Genomic DNA, 18,983 nt, shown 5'->3' on the forward strand with positions numbered 1-18,983 from the left:
AGGAAAGGAAACTAGAATAGCAGTTGTTATTAGCATCACTCCAATGGAAGAGAACGTCAGACTTGGGGATGATGAAGCTCCCAGCTGCCTGGCTCTGCGTTAGGGAGGCAGGCTCCTTTGCCTGGGATGGTCCTGGCCTCACTCGGGCTGCCCCCCAGTTGCAGGCATAAAATGCACTCAGATCTCAGTTTGACTGCTGGGTCTCTTGGCAATAGCGAGTAATTGTCCTCTGTGTTAAGGCACCTGCCTTGGAACGAGCTCACTGCACTTCTGTAGTTCATGGGGTGGCGTTTCCTGAGTTCCTGGTTCCAGTGTTTCTGTACGCTGCCCTCAAGACCAGAAGTAGAGCAGGATGGAGGGAGGAATGTACCAGTTCAAGAGGGGTGATGGCCTCTTGCTTTGCAAACTTGTTGTATCCCCCAGGCAGAAGTGCAGCTCTTCACGAGGGGATGGGAGAGAGGAGGCTCTTTGGGAGGGTTTGCCTTGTGCTGAGGCTCCCTGTGTGCTCACAGAGCTGTCTGGGTCTCTGAGTGGAACATGCTGCCAAACATCTCCTGAAGGGCACACAAGACATGCTGGGTTAGGGCTGATGCGTGGCACACACCCAGCAGCACAGCTCAGAAGTCATTTGGTCACACAGGGGAATGAGGGCAGGAACTCCAGCCCTTCCCAGCCCTGCTCCGCAAGGGAAAGCCGGAGGCAGGGAGGTCACTGTGCTTCCAGCCGTGCATGGATAGCATGGGGAAGGTCAGCGCTGGAATGTGTCTCCTCCCACGGACCGGGGTTCAGTGGGTGCAGATAACTTCAGCGTTAACAAAGCCTGCTGGAAAACTTGTCCAGGGACTGTTGGGCTTGAGCTAAACCTGGTTCTCCAAGTTCACCCCTGTGCGTGGAGACCACAGGTCTGACTGTGTGACCCAGACTGGATTGAAGGATTGCCCTGTGGGGAACCAGGGCTGCTCCTCATCCAGGTGCCTGCCAGAGCTCATGACAGGGGTTTTAAATCAGTGTTCAGCTATTCAAAGCATTTCTGTGTCTAGCAGTTTGCCTGGCACAGGGGACTGCCCACCCCATCACTCCCGACCACAGCTTCTGATTGCCACCTTATGTCCACAGCTGAACGCGTGACCCTGGCCCTGGAGCTCACCTCCTCCAGGTTCTTGAACTCTGTGCTGCCTTCATCCGCAGACTCATCATAGATGGAGAGCTCTGTCTGGTCTGGCCTCTGTGCCGGAGAGAATCAAATCCATGAATTAGCGGGGGGGTGTGTGAAAGGAATGAAAAAGGCTTAAAACATCCCACGTGCTCCCAGGGAAGTGCCCAGGAAGAAGAGGCACAGAAGGAATCCCGTTGCAGGGGTTTATCTCCTCTGACTGAGCTGGCACGTAGATATCTCTCTGCTGAGATAGGAGATACCTTCCCTTGTTCTCAGGGGATAACTGACTGACACTGCCCTGCTTCCAGCTCCAGTTACCATGCAATAAACCAGCCTGCATTTGGGGAAGTAGCTTGTGTTGTGAGTATGTGCCACATCCCTGCCTCAGCCTTTCCTCCTCCCACCAAGGGGAGCACGCAGGGATGCTGGGGCTATTCCAGCACTGGTGAATGTGCTTTGCCTTCATGTCTGGGGGTCAAATTCTGCTTTTGTATGCAGCTGCATATCCCAGACACCACCAAATGGGAGCATAGTGTTGGAACAGCTCTTCTGGCTTCTCCGGGCTAGGACAACATTCATCTGGATAGGGATTGAATCAATGCAATCCATAGGTGCCAGCCCATACGTCAGAATTAGGAGATAAAATGTTTTGTAGGATTTAGACCTTTACCACTTGAGATAGGGAAGAAGGGTGCAGTATTGGGTTATTCTGCCTCTGTGCAGTGAGTAAACCTCACAGTAGAGTCCTGTGAGCTGCAGAAATCCTGGGGAGCAAATTTACCTCTTCTAAGCTGGGCGGGTGGACAACTTCCTTGATATCTGCCAGTGCAAAGAGGACAGCATCATGGATTGTTAGGAAGAGGTGACTTCGGTCCAGGCCCCCTTCCTCAAAGACGCCTCCTGTGCTAATGTCATTGTAAACCTGGGCTGAAGGAAGGAAAGACCCATGAGCAAGAAGGAAACCAAAGAAGGAAGCCTCCAAAGGCTGACAGTGGTCCTCTGAGCTAAAGCAGGGCTGGGGTGCATGGAGAAGAAACAGGTCTGCTGCAGGAATTAGTGCAGGGATCTGTTTTCCTACGTGCTAAACATGGAGAAGTTCCAGTTGTATCCCTTCCCAAGTGAAAGGAGCTACTTCAGACACAGAACAGGGGTTCTCTTCCCTTTCTTCTGTTCTCTTCTTTCATCTGGGCTAGTTGGGTCCATCAAAAGGCTGACAGCTCACAGTTTGCATAAGGAGCACGAAAAGATCTGCCTGCCAGGGGCACACGAATGGGGGGAGATCACATGGAAATAGGTTCTGTGCGGATTCTTACCCTGCACGTTTGCCAAGAACACTTTAATCCCAATCTTCTGGTAGCTGGAACACAGCTAGAAGGGATGAGAAGGGAGAGAGCGAATTAATGATACTTCTGCTTCAGAAGTCTTTTATCCAGGCCTTTCCGCGTGTCCTGGGAATGCTGATGGAGAGGAGGGTAAACACTTATCCCAGCTGCCCCAGAAGGTGCCCGTTGCCTGCCTGTGTTTGGAGAACAGAACTGACCTTGCCCAGCGCCTTTGTGCCCATGAGGTCGACAAAGCACACTCCGCTCATGTCCAGGATGATGGTGTGGAAGCTGAGGTAGGGCGGTGCTGTCATCACAGGGTCGAGCTCTGCTGCAGGCAGGAAGGTGCTTCCTTGTACAGCATTAGTGCTGCCCAGCTCACTGGAGCCGGCAGCGCTGGTGCCGGGGGGCTGGAACGTCACGTAGGAGATGCTGGCCCCATTAGGGGTCGTCTGGTTGTTGTTGGTGTCTGTTGGAGAGCTGCTTTCGAAGTCCTTCTGGAGCTCTTGCAAAGACAGAGTCTGCAGCAAAGCAGAAACGCGCAGTGAGGGCAGGGCGAGCCCAGATCCTGACGTGTGAACGCACCTCAAGTAGTCGGTGGCAGGAAGTGGTTTAATCTGGACTAGCTCCAGCCTGGTGCTGGGCTGAGTGTCCCTTGGGGCTGGAGTACATTGAGTTAATTTCAAGTTATTCCTGTTCACATGCTTCAAGGCTGCTCCAGTGAAGCTGGGAAATGTGCTTCAGAAGGGCACTTCTAACCTGAAACGCTGACAAAGGGCATCTTTAAAGAAAGAGAGCAAGCCCCGTTCCTAGCAGATCATTCACCCCGTTTCCATCTCTAGAGCTTTCTTAATCCCAGCCACTTCCAGTTCTGCTGCATCTTAAGGTTTAGGCTGTTGGGAGGAATGGAGATGTAGGCAGGAAGGAAAGGAAGCAAAGTGTGGTCAGGAAGACAGCGCAGAAAATCCTGTGTCAAGAGGAGCTGTTTGATGGGGACTTGGGGTCTTATTCCTCAACACAGGAACCCAGACCGAGCTACCTTGTTCTGCCTCAGCAGGAGTTTGGGTAGGTTTGGTGGTGGTTGTGCCGTGCCCTTCTCCTGCCGCTTCACGTACTTCTTCCTGGCCAAGTACACTTTGCCAGGATCCACCCCTGTCTGTGGGAAAGAGGCTTTGCTTTGGCAGAGTCTGTTCAGCCCCATAGCCAGGGGCAACAGCAAGGGCTGTTTGGGGCTGGCTGCAAGCAGAAGGGCATTAGGGCAGCGCTCACCTTGGCTATGATCTTCTCCCGGAAGATCTCCGAGTTGGCAAAATACAGTGGGGAGCAGTAGGTCACGATTTTAATGCCATTAAGTTCATGCACCTGCAACAGAGACAAGAGCTCAGCCCAGGCCTGTTGGGGTACTGCAGGGTGATGGGGGCTTGGGGCAGCAGGTAACTGAGCAGCAGCTCTCCTGCTGCCCCTGAAACCAGTCGGCAGCCAACCTCATGGGCTCGAGTGTCCTCACCACATTGTGGCAAAGAATGGATGCTCAAGTGCCCGTGGCAGGGGTTGGAACTGGGTCATGTTAAGGTCCCTTCCAACCCAAACCATTCTGCGGTTCTGCTTACCTTGTTGTAGGCTTTCGGGTTCTTGTAGATGTCAGTGGAAGTGATCTGGCCCAGGGCAGAGCCGTTTCGGCTGGGAGAGAAGGGGCAATCAGCGTTAGAGTAAGTGGTGGAGGGGAAGCAAACTGCTTCACTCCATGTTCCATAGCAGGGGATGAAAACTGGCTTAATGAAAACACTTCCATTTCATCCCTGCAGAGCCTATAGGGTAAAAACCCCAAAGAGTCAGCAGTTTGAGATCCCAGGCTGGGAAATGTCAATAAAGGGCTTTAAGGGATTAAACCCGGTGTGAAACCTTCACACACATCCACGGGGCGCGTTCCTCTTCAGAGCAGGACTTTCTGCTGGGAACTATGCAGGCAGCTGGAGTGAATTCCTTCAGCCTTCCCCTGCCTTGGGATGTGCACAGGGCCGGCAGTAAATTAGCGCCTGCCATTCCTGTTTGCACATTCCAGGAGGACACCTGCACTCCCCCGGGCTCCTGCTGCACGTCCCTGCCCCGCACGGGCCAGAGGTCGCTCGTAAAAGGAATCTGTCGTGAGGTTTTCCTTCTCTTTTGCTCTTTGGGGCTGCTCCCGGGACTTACAACTGGGTATGGAAAACCACGACCAGCACCGAGAATCCCACGCCCACAGCGACTCCGTAGGGAAGGCTCAGGAAGAAGGCGGACAGGAAGCTCACCAGCCAGACCAGCTGCAGGGAGAGAAGAGCATGGCACAACCTCTTCCTCTACCATGGGCATGGTGAGGGATGGAGAACGGCTCTGTGCTGATAGCCTGCACCCCAGGAACTACACAGCTCGGGGTGAAAACACCAGGACCTGAATTCATAGAACCATGGAATGCTTTGGGTTGGAAAGGACCTCAGGATCACCCAGTTCATATAACCATATCCATATAACCATGGCCTCTGAAAATCACCATCAGGTTATTATAATCCCATCCTCAACCCTGATAAACCTAACTTTGACCTGGGAAAAATCAGGGTAATTTTGATTTCAGCATCTTCATTCATATGTGTTGTACATATAAATGACAAGAAGGGCTTCCCTCCATCCAGACTTCACTCTGGGCTATGAGGGATCCCTGCACTTAGTGCTGAGACAGGGGAAGTTCAGGTTGGATATAAGGAAGAAGCTCTTCCCTGTGAGGGTGCTGAGGCGCTGGCACAGGGTGCCCAGAGAAGTGGTGAATGCCCCATCCCTGGCAGTGTTCAAGACCAGGTTGGACAGAGCCTTGGGTGACATGGTCTGGAGTGAGGCATCCCTGCCTGTGACCGAGGTTGGAACTGGATGATCTTGATGTCCTTTCCAACTCTAACTATTCTATGATTCTATGATCTTAATGTCCGTTCCAACCCAAACCATTCCATGATTCCATGTGTGGATGGAGGGTGCCTTTCCCTCCTGATCCCCCCCGTGAGCCCTCTGCCTGCTCTGCTCACCCATCTCCAGCCCTGTCCGAACACTGCTTTGGGGCAGCTCTCCACTCAGCCCAGCCCCTTTGGACTCCTCGTTTCCCCCACAGGCCGTGTGCCAGGCGCTGACGGGATGCTGGCTCCGTGGGAGCCCTTCAGACACTGCTGGCTTATGTCAGACGCTTCCAAACCGCGCTCTCGCTCCCCTCACCCCCTGCCTGGGTTTATCCATCAACCCCTGCCTCGGGTCCTTATCACTGCGAAGGGCTCTCCTCACCCTGCAGGGCTATTGTGTGACTCCTGCGGTCCTGACTCGGCACCGAGCAGGGCCGGTTTGGCTAGTTCTGGGCAAACAGGCTCCCGAGCTTGATTGGCATTTACCCAGAGCAGGGAATAGTTCAGGCCTCTGGGAGCCGTGCGCTGAGCGTGAGAGTGCTCAGCTGGGCTCTGCTGCTGCTCCCGACCTTGGTGCTAAAGGGCTGGAAGCCAAGATCCCACCAAGAGATCAAGGGGGCTGAGAGCATCCTCCTGCCCCCCGAAGCCTCTGCCCTGCGTGGCCGTGGCTGCGCTGCCTGCCGTGCCCAGCACTCACGCAGTCCAGCCTGCTCTTCTTCCACAGGTAGAAGGGATCCGCCAGCTGCTTGAGGGAGTTCTTCAGGTTCACTGCGATGAGGGCTCCCAGGACAGACTGAGGAGGAGATGGGGTTGGATCAGCCCGGAGGTGGACGCTGCTCCAGGCTGCATCCAACCTGGCCTTGAGCACTGCCAGGGATGGGGCAGCCACAGCTTCTCTGGGCACCCTGTGCCAGCGCCTCAGCACCCTCACAGGGAAGAGCTTCTGCCTCAGAGCTCATCTCAGTCTCCCCTCGGGCAGGTTCAAGCCATTCCCCTTGGCCTGTCCCTACATCCCTTGTCCCAAGCCCCTCTCCAGGTTTCCTGCAGCCCCTTCAGGCACTGGAGCTGCTCTCAGGTCTCCCCTTCAGGAGCCTTCTCTTCTCCAGGCTGCCCCAGCCCAGCTCTCTCAGCCTGGCTCCAGGGCAGAGCTGCTCCAGCCCTCTCTCTGGATGGGCAAGGGTGACACAAAGATCCCGCTGGGCTCTGGGTGGGATCATTCAGACTGCTCTCTCCTGCAGAGCCTCAGTGCAATCAGGCAGGAGCCCCCGGTGCCGGCAGCAGTTTGCATCGGGGGTTTGGAGCAAGCCTCTGCCCTCCCTTGGGTGCGTGGAGCGCGTGACGCAGCGGCCACGCTGTTTGTACAGATGTTTGTTACCTTTGGAAGGGGCTCGAGGTAGATGCCCAGCGCCAGCATGGTCACCATCACCACCATGGCCACAAAGAAGCTTGCCACCTGCAGCAAAGGAGGAAAGAAATCGCATACAGAGACGCCAGGGCCTTCCTAACCCCCCCCGGGCTTCTGTCTCCTGCTGCTCCAGCCCGTGGCATAACTGCCCTCTGCAGTAAGACAGAGGTGAGGATTCTGCAGATCCCCCAGATAACCCCAGCCCTCCCTCGGGCTGCTCCGCCAGGGAATCCAGGCTGGGATTTACAGCCCTGCATCAGTGACCGATCCAGAGAATCATCCCGGGAATGAAATGGGGCTGGGAGGGAGGGAGCTCTGCTTTAACCCCAGCAGCCTGGAGCACTCCGGCAGCACGCAGCTGCTCTGTGGGCCAGGTGAGGAAGAGAGGAAGAGGAGAAGGTGCTCACTTGTGATTTCCCTCCTGCCCCATCGACGGCGAGAGTGACCGAGAGAGCGCAGCAGATGACGTGGATTTTGAAGAAGGATCCGAAGAAGTTGCTGCAGCCCAGGGCCAGCATTTCCTATGGAGACAGGGACACGGCCATCAGAGAGGAGCGATGGCACAGAGGGCGTGAGCTGCCGGGCAGGAGAGCTGCTGCCTGAGTGTCCCAGACCCCTTCCCTGCAATGAGAGCTGAGGTGGGCTCTGCTATAGCAGGGAGACCTGGCAGCCCGATTCCGCATCAACACGTTGTCATCTGTTGACGCACTCAGGGCAGGGCTCCATGCGGTATGTGTGGCTGCTATTGAAAGCTGCCGCTGTGCCAGGGATGACAAAAGAGGATTATTTAATGTCCTGCCTCCCGCGGTATCTGGGTGACACACCAGGAATCCAGGTCTGTGCTCGGTGAGAAACACACGTGCTCGTTGTGCTCCAACAACAGCAAACACACAGCTCTGCCAGCACTGCGGGCTGGAGCCTCAGCAAGGCGCAGAGCTCAGCCTGAGGCTCCCTTCCCTTTGCAGGCTCTCCCGTGCACACGAGGTGGATCTGCCCTGTCCTTTCCCCCCTCCATGGCAAGCTGCCACGGGAGCCCGCATGCACGGGAGCAGCACGGCTGCAGGAGCAGGGCGCGTTTGAAAGCCTCCCATTCATGCGGTGAGGTTTTCCCTTCACGCCTGAGAGCTCCTTGGCTGCGTCCTTCCAGGCCGAGCGTTACCTGGTTGGGGTCCACGTCGTAGCCGTGCTTGGCTGCCAGCGTCCTCCCCATGGCCAGGTTGATCACGTAGCTCACGATGGCGAGGGAGAAGGCCGTGCCGATCATGTCCTTCCACTTGTGCACCAGGGGCAGCGTTGGTGCTGGGAACCTGCGCTCGGAGCGGAGGAGGGAAGCAGTTGTGACAGGAGCGGGGTGGGTGGCTGGGAATGCCACAGCCCACGGGTGGCTGGGAGAGATGGAGGCGGCTGCGTAAGGAGGTGCAGCGGTGCTGCTGGGCAGTCCTGGACGGGGGCTGTCGTACGGCAGGGAAGGCTGCAGGAGGAGGAGGAGGAAGGAAAATGAGCTGGAAGTTGAGTCGGACCCGCACATGCGCTTACCCCATGCTGATCTTCCCAACGACTGGCATGCCGTACTTCTCAGGCATGTTAAAGCTGCCGGAGATGGCAGTGGCAACTATTACCTGGAAGGACAGAGAATAACAGAGCAGTGAGCAGAAGGAGCATGAGCTCTCTCAGGAGCACTAAGCTTGCTTTACTCCTGAGGCTGACAGTGCAAAATTAGCCCCAGATTTGGGCTAGGAAAGGAGAGAACTTCTCCATGAGGAGTTATGTTCCTCATCCTCAGCATCACCAGGATGCAGGTACAGCCTAACAGGGATGAGGTGGGCACCAGAGGTATCCTCCACGAGGATGGCCCAAGACATGTGGGGCCCACATCATAGTCACTCTATTGATTCTCTGCTGTCAGGTAAGGGGAGGGACTGGCTCCTGCAGGACCTAAGGAACAGCTCACGTGTCACTTACAATGATGATCTCCATGGGGATGGGCATCCGGATCTTCTTCATGTACTTCAGGTTGAGCTCCTTGACAATGATCAGGAGCACAGCACTGACCAAGGCATAGGCCAGGGAGGCCACGTTGGTTTGGGGCAGACCTTTACAAATGTCAATGAAAGTCTAAAGGGGAGAGAAGAGGAGAAGGTGTCAAAGGGAACCAGAGACTCTGGACAGTGTGGACAGCAGAATGGAGATCATTTGTTACCACAATCAACTGCAAACACCCCGAGATGTGACGAGGGTGAGGGAAGTGCTAGAAACCCTGCTGCTGGGATCAGCAACCAGCCCTGGGGCTGTGCTCCCCACTTAAATGCAGTTTTGGCTGCATCAGTGGAGGATGCATCCATGGGAGATGCAGGAAAGCCCAAGAATGGGGAATCCTGCTCATAGGAAAGGTTTCTGTTGATCACAATTGTGCAAGTCTCCTGCTGTAAAACACAGTTCATGTTCTCCCCAAATCCCAGGCCCCTTTCAGTAGTTCTAATTGGAAACTAATGCACAGATAACACTGTAAGGAAATACAGTGGCAGCAGCATGGGACATCCGTATTCCCCCTCCCTCCACCCTTTCCTTCTCCCCAAGCCCCCCTTGCCCAGGTGCCTGCGGTGGGGTGGTCACTGGGGAAGGAGGTGCAGGGAAGGCACCCACTTACATAGACGATAGCTAAGGGCCCGGTGTAAGACGGGACTGTCAAGCCGAAGACGTACTTGAGCACGGAGATGAGGATCTGCAGCCCTGCTGCTGTCATGAAGCCCCTGATGAAAGACTCGGAGAGGTAGATGGCAACAAAGCCGAACTGCACGAATCCCAGGCACAGCTAGGGCAGGACAGACGGGGGGGTGTCAGGAGCGTGGAGCCTCGGGAGCTGTGGTGGGAACCTGCTCCGCTCCGGGAGGGCTTCACACCAAAACTGGGATCCCCCAAACCCCCGGCTCCGAGGCATCGCCCACCTCCTGCCACCAGCAATACGTGGCTGGCTCCGTGTGGGAGCCATACAAGCGCTTACTTGGATGACGGCGGTGAGGCAGGCCAGGGTGGCCGAGATCTCCAGCCTGGCCGCCTCCAGGGCTGTGGTGTTCACGCTGGTCTCATTAGTGGTGTGGTTGAAGTACTGGAAGTCCGACTCCGGAGCCAGCTCATTGCAGACGTTGCCAACAATAATGCTGATGACTGCAAACGTACCTGCAGCACAACACAGTGATGTCAGTGGCTTTCTCTAGAGAGCATCCTGTCCTGGAAGGTGCTCGGACCGAGTCACCCAGCCCATCACCGAACCAGCCCCATGGCAGGATGCGGCTGTTGGTCACTGGGGTGAGATCCTGCTGTGCAGCCAGAATATGGGATCCCATAAACCCCTGGCAGACCAAACACCTCTATTCTGGACCACACTGAGTATGCCCAGCCAGTATTTAACTGCCTTGTGCAGGCGGCTGCCGCGCAGACTCTTACCTGGGACCATCTGATGGATACCCCCAAGGAAGAGGTATGTTACCAATGGGAAGAAGGAGGAGTAGAGCCCATTGACAGGAGGCAGATTGGCCAGTAGTGCAAAGGCCATCCCTGGAAAGCACAAGGGAAATGGGTCTGTGAGGGTGGTGTCAGCCCCTTGCCGTGCTCACACTCATGCCAGCTCCAAGAAGGTGCTGTGCCTGCTGCCTTCTGGGCGGAAGAGGGCAGGGAAGAGCACCACAGAGGAAGACAGGGACAATCAGGTCAGAGGCAGAGCTTCTGGCAGCTAATCCCCCCCAAAGTGGACTTGTGCAGGCTTCTCCTTGAGCTGGCAAAGTGCCGTCCCCCCTCAGTGACCCCGGCTCATCGCATCTCACCTTGCGGCACCTGGATCGTCCCCGCGCTGACGCCCCCGAGAACATCAGGCAAAATGTACTCCTTGATTTTGTACTTGGGAAGCCACACGAGGATCGGGAAGAGGCTGAAGAGGATGAGCTTGAGTCTGGACGCTGAACATCTGGAGGAGACGGGAAAAACAAGCACGTAAGGGAGGAAGCAAGGGAGCGAGGAAGGGTTGTCCTAGGAATGTCTCAGTCTTTCTCCCACACCAAATCCTAAGCCCAGACTGCTTCTGGGTTGGCACATGCACTGTCTCTGCCAGCTGACGTGTATGGTCTTGCTTCCCTGTGCTACTGCCTCCCTTCTTCCAAGCAATGGGGCTAGATTTCCAAGACGGTGCTCAGCCAGCTTATTCATCTTTATTTGCACAATTATTAATCTTCCTTTAAGGAAGGGCAGTGCTGGTTTTAATGAGGCAGCTGATACAAGGATATCCCAGCTGGAAAGCTGAAAGAAGTAACCCACCCCCTCATCCTGACATCCCTATTGAACAGCTCTTGGAAAAGACCCCCGCATCCCAACTGCACTCCGTGCAAACCCTTCCTGCCAGCAGTGAGTAACCAGCTCCACTTGCTTCAATACGATTTGCATTTCTCCTGTGCCTTTCATCCACCCAAGCCCTGAACATCACGGAGGTTTCCCAGGCTAGAAATGGAGACTGCATCCCCAGGTGTGAATTGCAGCCCAGCTCCTGGTCTCTGCTCAGCCCCTGCTGTTACCTGAAGAGGTTCCTCAGTTTGTCCCCAACAGGGTAAGTTCTGCTTTTCTTCTCAAACTCCTCGTCGAAGAGGCTGAGGGAATAGGCAGGACGCTCGATGACGTAGCGAGGCCTGGCCTGGTTCATCTCTGGATCATTGGATTCTGCTCCCGGCACGAAACAAGAGGGAAAAGCAAAGGCAGGAATGTGAGCGGAGCCGGCCCCACCTGCGCTATAACAGACCGGACACCTCCAGCGCCTGCGAGCCCTCCCCACACATCTCCACCCTAAATAGTTTCCCTGTGGCGCAGGGGCAGGTCCTGGGAGTGGCTTCTCCCGGCACCAGGGGCTGCTGCTCCCGGCACTGGGATTCTCCCCCGGCCCCGTGGAGGTGATGCTAATGAGCGGGAAGGGGACCGCAGCGCCCCGGATTGTGTGGCACGGGAGCAGGGGTGCCAATCTCAGCTCTGCAATCTCAGTCACTGCCTTTTTGCCTCGGGCAGATCACTTGACCTTTCCCGTGCCTCAGTTTCCCCACCTGCCAGCAGGGTTGGCCGGGCTTTGCAAGGCAAAGTAGACACTGACTAAAGGCAGTTTCCACCCGAGGGCTCATTTCCACTGCCAAAGGGGCTCGTTTGCATCCAGCAGCCGTCCCGTTCCTCACTTGCCATGAGACAAGGCTAGGAAGTGATGTGCGCGAGGATAACCGTTGCTATTCCATTTCAGTGATGAAGATGCCCAGCTATCTGGATGCGCTAGTCCTGCCTGGTGGCTGGCTCTTACCAAAGAGGATAAATTCCACAGAACCCTCATTTTACTATGACCAGCGATTCCCTGGAAGTGGGGAGAATCAGTCTGGAGAGGCTGGGAGTGGAGGAAGGAAGTGGTCAGGTATAAACCAGGGATCTTGGTAATTATTTGTGGTAATGCTTGTATCTAAGTGGGTCATTGCCCAACACAGGAGTGGAAGAGGGGGTGGAAAAAGCTGGTGATTCAGGCAGGAGAATGCACCAAGAAACAACATCCCCGTTGCGGAGAGCTCGCAGAGTGATTTGAATGCGGGAGATCCTCTTCTCCCCTCTGTTGGCACTGCTGAAGGCGGTGAAGGCACTGAGTGCCCTGGCAAAATGCCCATCCACAGGACCAGTGTCAGCCCTCGCTGATAAGCAGTTACCTCGGACTAGGGGCTGGAAGACATGAGTAACAGGGAGCAGTGGCCCAGCAGTCCAGGGCAGGAAGGGAAGGATGATGCAGGCAGCTGAAACTTGGGAGAATTTAGGTCAATGGGATCATTATGCAAATAGGAGCTAATGGGTTCCGAAAGGGAGGTCATGGACCCCACTCCTGCAGTGATCCTGGGGGCAATCCGGTGCCTTTGCTGTAGAGCAGCTCCAGCAATGCTGTGTTTCTGATTCCAGGCTCTGGGAGAGACCCCAGCCTATGTCCTTGGAGGGCAGCTAAGGCAAAGAGGAGACGTGTCCAACCCAGTCCATGCTATGATCCCGTGTCCCTCTTCCTGCGTTACCAGGTGCTGAATCCAGTGCCCTCTGCAGGCACTGGCGTCCCTGCGGCTCCCTTTCAGCTGGAGATACCCTTCCAAGAGCAATTCCAAGCGTTACCTCTCAGAGGGTTGATTGGTGCAGGCCAACACTGAGCAGTGTCCCAGGCTCTTTCCCAGTCCCGACGCTCATACCGGGAGCCCATCTGATAACCACTCATTCCCTGCTTTTCCCACGTCAGGCTGCAGGAGCCTTGTCTCTGCCTCCCACTCCCGTTGCTGGGCAGGTTCCCAGCCTTTCCCAGCTCCCAGCCCCACAGCTCTGCTCTCCGTTGCCAGTTTCCACTGTGTAGCCCAGGTCCAGGTTCAGCAGCAGGCATCTGAAGGGTGAGAACCCCCCCAGGTTCCGGGGCAAGAAGCCCCTCTTGGTTTCTTTCTGGGCTCCATCGCTTGCCTGCCACCAGCCAGCCTGGAGCAGCCAATTCTATCCCAGCTCCTTAATGAATTTCCCCTGCTGAGCGAAAGTGCTGGCAATCAGGGAAAATAATAAACAAGGCAAGTATCAAGGGGAAAATATCCCCGTGATTAAATTCCATCTTAAACAAACAGGCTAATGATGTCAGCGTCTCGGACACAGTCGGGTTCTTGCCTTGGCTTATCGCTGGCCTTGCCCTACATCAAACAGCAGGTTAAACCTCTGAGGTTTCAGAATTAAAGGGAACGAGCTGGGGGACTGCTCCTTGCACAAAAGGCAAACCCAGCTGTGCTGGTGGTGGTGGGATAAGAGCAGGGCTGCCGGGCCGGGGCAGGATGCTGGAGCGATGCGATGGGCATGGAGGGAGAAGCAGAGAGCCAGGGCCCAGGGTGTTCACAGCTCAGTTCCAGAATGGTGTGGCAATGAAAGGACAAGTTCTGGGGGAAGAGCTCCAAGTGAGAGCTCCTCTTCCAAGCTTTCCAGGCAGCCCGTTCCCCAGTGGGGGATGCTGAGGAGTGTGAAGTTTGCCCCCACTGATAAATGCACTGAGAAACCGGGGCAGGCAGTGAACGAAGGCAGAACTGCTGAGCTCCGAGGGCATGACGTGGGTGAAAGATATTGTCCCAGTAGGGCATCAGCTAAGAGACCCATCGGCTCCTACCCGGCTGACCCCTGCCCCAGCAGCCTCAAAGCAGGCTGTGCATGCCAAGCATGGACCTTTTTCCAGTGTTCATCTTGCGCATGCGCTCACTGGGCTCTTATCTTCCATCCCTGCGCTGGTGATAGCTGTGTTTGGGAAGAGGAAAGTCACATTGAGGTTTCTGGCTAGCGCTGATAGGAGCCACTGGCATAAAGCCGCTTGCCTTCGATGGCATAGGCATGGAAAAGGGACCCCAGACCGAGGAGCGTGAGTGGGAAAGCAATCTGTTCACTGCCTTACTTGTGATACAAGAGCCCGGATTGACCCCAGTGCAAGAGGTGGACATTCAGGGCATGCCTCTGCTACGGTTTAGGGAGCAAAAACCAGTGCTCTGGAAATAACATTTCCTCCTTTGTCTGCCCCTTCTCCATCCCCCTTCTCCTTGCACAAGGCGCTGCACACAGAGCTCTTGCTGACGGCTGCTCAGCTGGCGGAGGTCTGCTCCCTTCCACATCCTGGCGGAATCCTCACCGAAAACACCTCTTTCCCAGCACAGTTGCCCAAGAACCGGTTGTAAAAGGCAGCTCCCCCCTACCCCAGGAGGCAAGGTCTGCCTGCACAAGGCAAGCGCAGGTGCAAGGGTTCGGTTGCGACACCAGGACAAGGTCTTGACTCCTGCTCCCCGCAATCAGTGCCCTCAGCACTGAATCCACGGCGATTCCCAGCCTCCCGCGCCCGGCTCTGGCTGCAGGTGCCATGGAAGCCCTGGGGCAAGGCGGTGAAAGGGCCCAAGTGCTGCAAGGTCAGCGAGGAACCTGTCACCTCCTGCCCTGGAACCTGCGCTGTGCTTCCCACTGGGGCACGGGACAGGGCGGCTGCACTGCTGGGCTCTGCCCCTTTCACACCTCTGCTATGGAGCTGGGCGCGCGGAGCACACAGGCAGGAGGAAGAGGAGGTTTTGCTGTCAGTCAGTTCAGGGGTTGCAGGAGGGTGTTGTGTAATTCACCTCTATTGGATGCTCCCAGGTTGTTCCCTCTTTCCGACCTCCTGGCATTAGGGACCAGGCAGTGTGGGTGATGGTCCACACTGGGAGCTTGTCACCAAGGGACCCCCAGCATGTTCCTAGGGGTTAGTGTCTTCAGCCACTGCCCACACCTCTTTCCTCACCGCTAAGATCACTCTAATCCAGTTGAGTTTCATTTTCCCTTTGGCTCTGAATAGGGTTCATCTGCAGCTGAACTGATTCAGGAAGACAGCACCTTGCAGGGGGAAAGCCAGATAGAATCATAGAATCATAGAATAGTTCGGGTTGGAAAGGACCTTAAGATCATCAAGTTCCAACCCCCCTGCCATGGGCAGGGACACCTCACACTAAACCATATCACCCAAGGCCTCGTCCAACCTGGTTTTGAGCAGTGCCAGGGATGGAGCATTCACAACCTCCCTGGGCAACCCATTCCAGTGCCTCACCACCCTAACAAGAAAGAATTTCCTTCTTATATCCAATCTAAACTTCCCCTGTTTGAGTTTTAACTCGTTACCCCTTGTCCTGTCACTAAAGTCCCTAATGAAGAGTCCCTCCCCAGCATCCCTATAGGCCCCCTTCAGACACTGGAAGCTGCTCTGAGGTCTCCACGCAGCCTTCTCTTCTCCAGGCTGAACAGCCCCAACTTCCTCAGCCTGTCTCCACATGGGAGGTGCTCCAGCCCCGATCATCCTCGTTTGATCTGGATCCCACGTTTCTGGCACAAGCATGTTGGTAAAATCACCTTTCCTGGTGACGTGGGGAAGGGGAGGAGGCAGCGGCAGGGCAGCGGTGGCTGTTCCAGGGAGCTGAGCAGCCGGCACACGCGGTGCCACACATTGATTGCTCACATTTGGAGCTGGGGTTTATCAGAGGCTGATGCTGGGCAAGCAGATAGATCAGTTATGGAAAACATCCTATCCCAAGGAGGGCTTTTAGCCTCAGACAAGGCAAAACGCCAGAGCCCATACAGTTCATAAAGCGAAGCTGTTTCAAGCCATTTTACCCCCAGCAGCACGCAAGGACCCGGCATGATGGCTGATGGAATGAACTCCAGACGGAGGGGGACATGGAGAAGGAGGGAGAGGGGTGCTGGGAGGTGTTAACTGGCCCTGCCTGACGTGGGGAGGCACGGAGGGATCCGCACACCACGGGTGCAGGGCAGGGAGGAGACATCCCTGCTTCCCTCCAGCTCCCACCTTTCCATCCCGTGCTGCAGCCCCGCTGTTAACATCCCCCTTTGGGAGCAGCCGAGTTCCTCCACTCCTGCCCCGTTGCCACGGGGCAGCCCGGCATTAAATCAGTGTGCTCTTCCTTTGCTTAGATCAAATATTTGGCGTGTTCAGTAGGTGATTTCCATCGGGCAGATGCCTCTTTGCTGATTCCAATTGACCCAGCCCAGTGCAGGCACCGGGCAGGAGCCGGACTCTTGTTCTGCCGTCGCTGGGCCGGTGCCAATGTTTGATGTACCACTTCACACGAGTTTCTAACCAAACTAGCTCTGCACTTGGTAACCAGCATAATGAGATCTGCGGACATCTGCCATCTACTGCAGGTGAAGCCACAGGGTGTTTGTGAAGTGAAATGCTTGTATTCAGCAGCTCCTTGCATGCTGTTCAATGCAGCACATGCCGGGGGCATGGGGGATCTGCCCCGCACTGACACAGGGGTGATGGAGCCTGTTCCTTGTGTGGTTTGATTAACCCTCTTGTTCCCCACCCCATCCTCACTCCACATTGCTTGTGCTGCTGCAACCAGGGTGAGGGAGGGCTGGGCTGGGGCCAGGCAGTGGGCACAGAGCCTGGGGTGTAGGGCTGTAGGGATGAACCCATTGCAGCCTCCTGCTCTCCACATGCCTCCAACACAGACCTTGCCCTCTGCCTTTGAAAAGCAGGTGGGCAATGCAAATCCCAAGGAATTACCAGGTTTGCAGACTGCAGCATTCCTGCACTTATCCAGGATGCCTGCTGCAAATGCTCCTTTGGGAAGGAAAAACACCTCTGGGGTCAGCCAGTCCATCCTTTCCCAGCGGTCAAGGATGAGACAGTTTCTGTACTGGAAATCTCTGGCTCGAGGCAGAAAAAGAGTGTGGCCAGCAACAAATGTCACTGCAAGGACTTATCTCCAAGGGAAATATTGGGACGGGTCCCCAGCTTTTCAGCTTGCTTACAAATAAGGTGTGGGTGACTTATATCAGGGCAGAGCGGAAGCATCCCCGCTGCGTGAGCAGCAGTTTACCCAGTGGAGCAGGCTTATGGGGATATCTTCTATTATCTGCGCATGAGGGCCACTGCCCAAACGGGACCTAAACATCCATGAAATGAGACTGGGAGCACTTCTCATTCCCGGCTTTAAAACTCCTTCCTCATCTGATTGCATGCGCACATACACGCATGCCCCAGGAGCTGAGACCCTTTGCCTAGGTTAGATTCCAGCTCACAAACACTGCTCCTCACCCATTGCCTCCGGGTGCCTGTGTGTGCAAACTGCAGCATCTTCGGGACCGGGACCACTTTCCATCGTCCCAAGCACAGAAAGCTCTGATGACAACAAGGACCCAGAAACATATGTATAAATGTTATATAAATATATAAAACTTGTGTGAAGTGGTACATCAATATATAAATATAGATGTAATATATGTATATATACAAATGCTCTGTCATCGGTATTGCCTCTCCTATCCCAGGGAACCCCCCCTTTGTGGAGCGCAGCAGGAGCCAGCCAGGATAAGGTGGCAGGATTTATTCTAGCAATAATGCAGTCACGCATTTGGCTCTTCCAGCCCCTCTCCATCAATCAAGCTCTTGGATCCTTGGTGTTGCTAATTCCTGAGTAAATCTGCTGCTGGAAAACCCCCTTTTGCGAAAGGAGGGAGAAAAAGAGAAGGGGGGGGGGGAACAGAAGTACGAGTTCTCCAAATAGTGCAGCTCCCACCCGGAGCTGTGCAAACCCCCCACGCCCACCCAGACAAAGAGCACGATTGTTGGAGCGGGGTTACCTGCGCCGAGGAAGGGCCGATGCTGGAGGGGAGCCGCGACGAGGCGAGAGGTGCAGGCGAGGAGCTGCGCCAGGGCTCTGCTCCGAGCAGCCCGTGAGTCATTTATAAACCACCCCGGGGAAGGGGACCCAGGGCTGTGCTCGGCTCCTGATTGGCTTGGGGCAGGTAATTGCCAGCGAGTGCGCCCGGGCTAAGCCCAGGAGATAGCCGGGGAGATAAGGGGAGATCTGAAGAGGGACAAGGGCTTTTTTGGTTGTCCCCCTCCACCCCACCCCTTCCTGCGCTGGCTTCAGCCGTTTGATCCCCTTTGCAGGTCGCTCTGTGCTCCCGGTGACAATAGCTCATATTCACCATCACCCGGCCCCCTCCCTCGCCTGCTTTGGACCCGGGGTGGGAGAAGATGCTTTTGTTGGCCTGGATGAGGTGGGCAGCGTCTCCTGGCCTTTGTGCTCTGTCTCCAGGATGGACAATGGAGAGCTTTGTGCCAGCGCCGGACCCTGCAGCTCAGGCTTTGAGGAGGGGATTGGCAGTGGAAAGCAGTTTCTTTCTTATTTCCAGGTTCAAAGGGATGAGAGGAATGGGGAAGAGTCGCTTCCTGGCCTAGTGGGGACATCTTCCACTAGAGGAGGAAACAATTCAGTCTATGGGAAGGTGTCCCTGCCCGTGCAGGGGGGTGGAACTGGATGAGCTTTAAGGTCCGTCCAGCCCAAACCATTCCATGATTCTATTTAACATGTGAAAGGTGTGGGCTCCATTCCCTTGTGTCCCCAGCCTCCACTGGCACCACTGTGCTGAGCTGTGCCGGGGCTCGTGGTCTCCCCTCCTCCTAGAGGGATTCAGGAGCACAGGAACTGGGTACCAGTCAGGATGTTGCAGGTGATGTGATGGAATAGGCACAGCAGCAGGGGACGTCACCGAAGGACCAGGCTGCTAGAAGGAATGTGTGAGGAGCTACTTGCTGTGGAAGGAATTGATCTCTGGTACCTTGTGCATGTAGAAGGCAT

The 18,983-nt window shown here is 55.6% G+C and overlaps 1 protein-coding gene across 1 annotated transcript; it reads right to left on the bottom strand.

Moving 5' to 3' along the window:
• Positions 1-336: 336 nt before the first annotated feature.
• Positions 337-18,306, bottom strand: SLC26A9 (solute carrier family 26 member 9). Its single transcript, XM_057400678.1, has 21 exons — positions 17,980-18,306; positions 11,364-11,505; positions 10,623-10,762; positions 10,246-10,356; positions 9,803-9,978; positions 9,449-9,613; positions 8,764-8,916; positions 8,338-8,420; positions 7,961-8,108; positions 7,209-7,322; positions 6,772-6,849; positions 6,094-6,189; positions 4,672-4,778; positions 4,089-4,158; positions 3,748-3,840; positions 3,518-3,634; positions 2,697-2,999; positions 2,470-2,524; positions 1,938-2,083; positions 1,148-1,225; positions 337-554 (listed from the first exon to the last, which is right to left on the bottom strand). The coding sequence occupies exons 2-21, from the start codon at positions 11,486-11,488 to the stop codon at positions 507-509; spliced, it is 2,406 nt and encodes an 801-aa protein (XP_057256661.1). The 5' UTR covers positions 11,489-11,505; positions 17,980-18,306; the 3' UTR covers positions 337-506.
• Positions 18,307-18,983: the final 677 nt, after the last annotated feature.

Source organism: Pezoporus wallicus, unplaced genomic scaffold (genome assembly GCF_028554395.1).
Source record: "Pezoporus wallicus isolate ANWC-B61680 ecotype Strahan unplaced genomic scaffold, APGP_CSIRO_Pwel_v1 scaffold_7736, whole genome shotgun sequence".
NCBI classification, from domain to species: Eukaryota; Metazoa; Chordata; class Aves; order Psittaciformes; family Psittacidae; genus Pezoporus; species Pezoporus wallicus.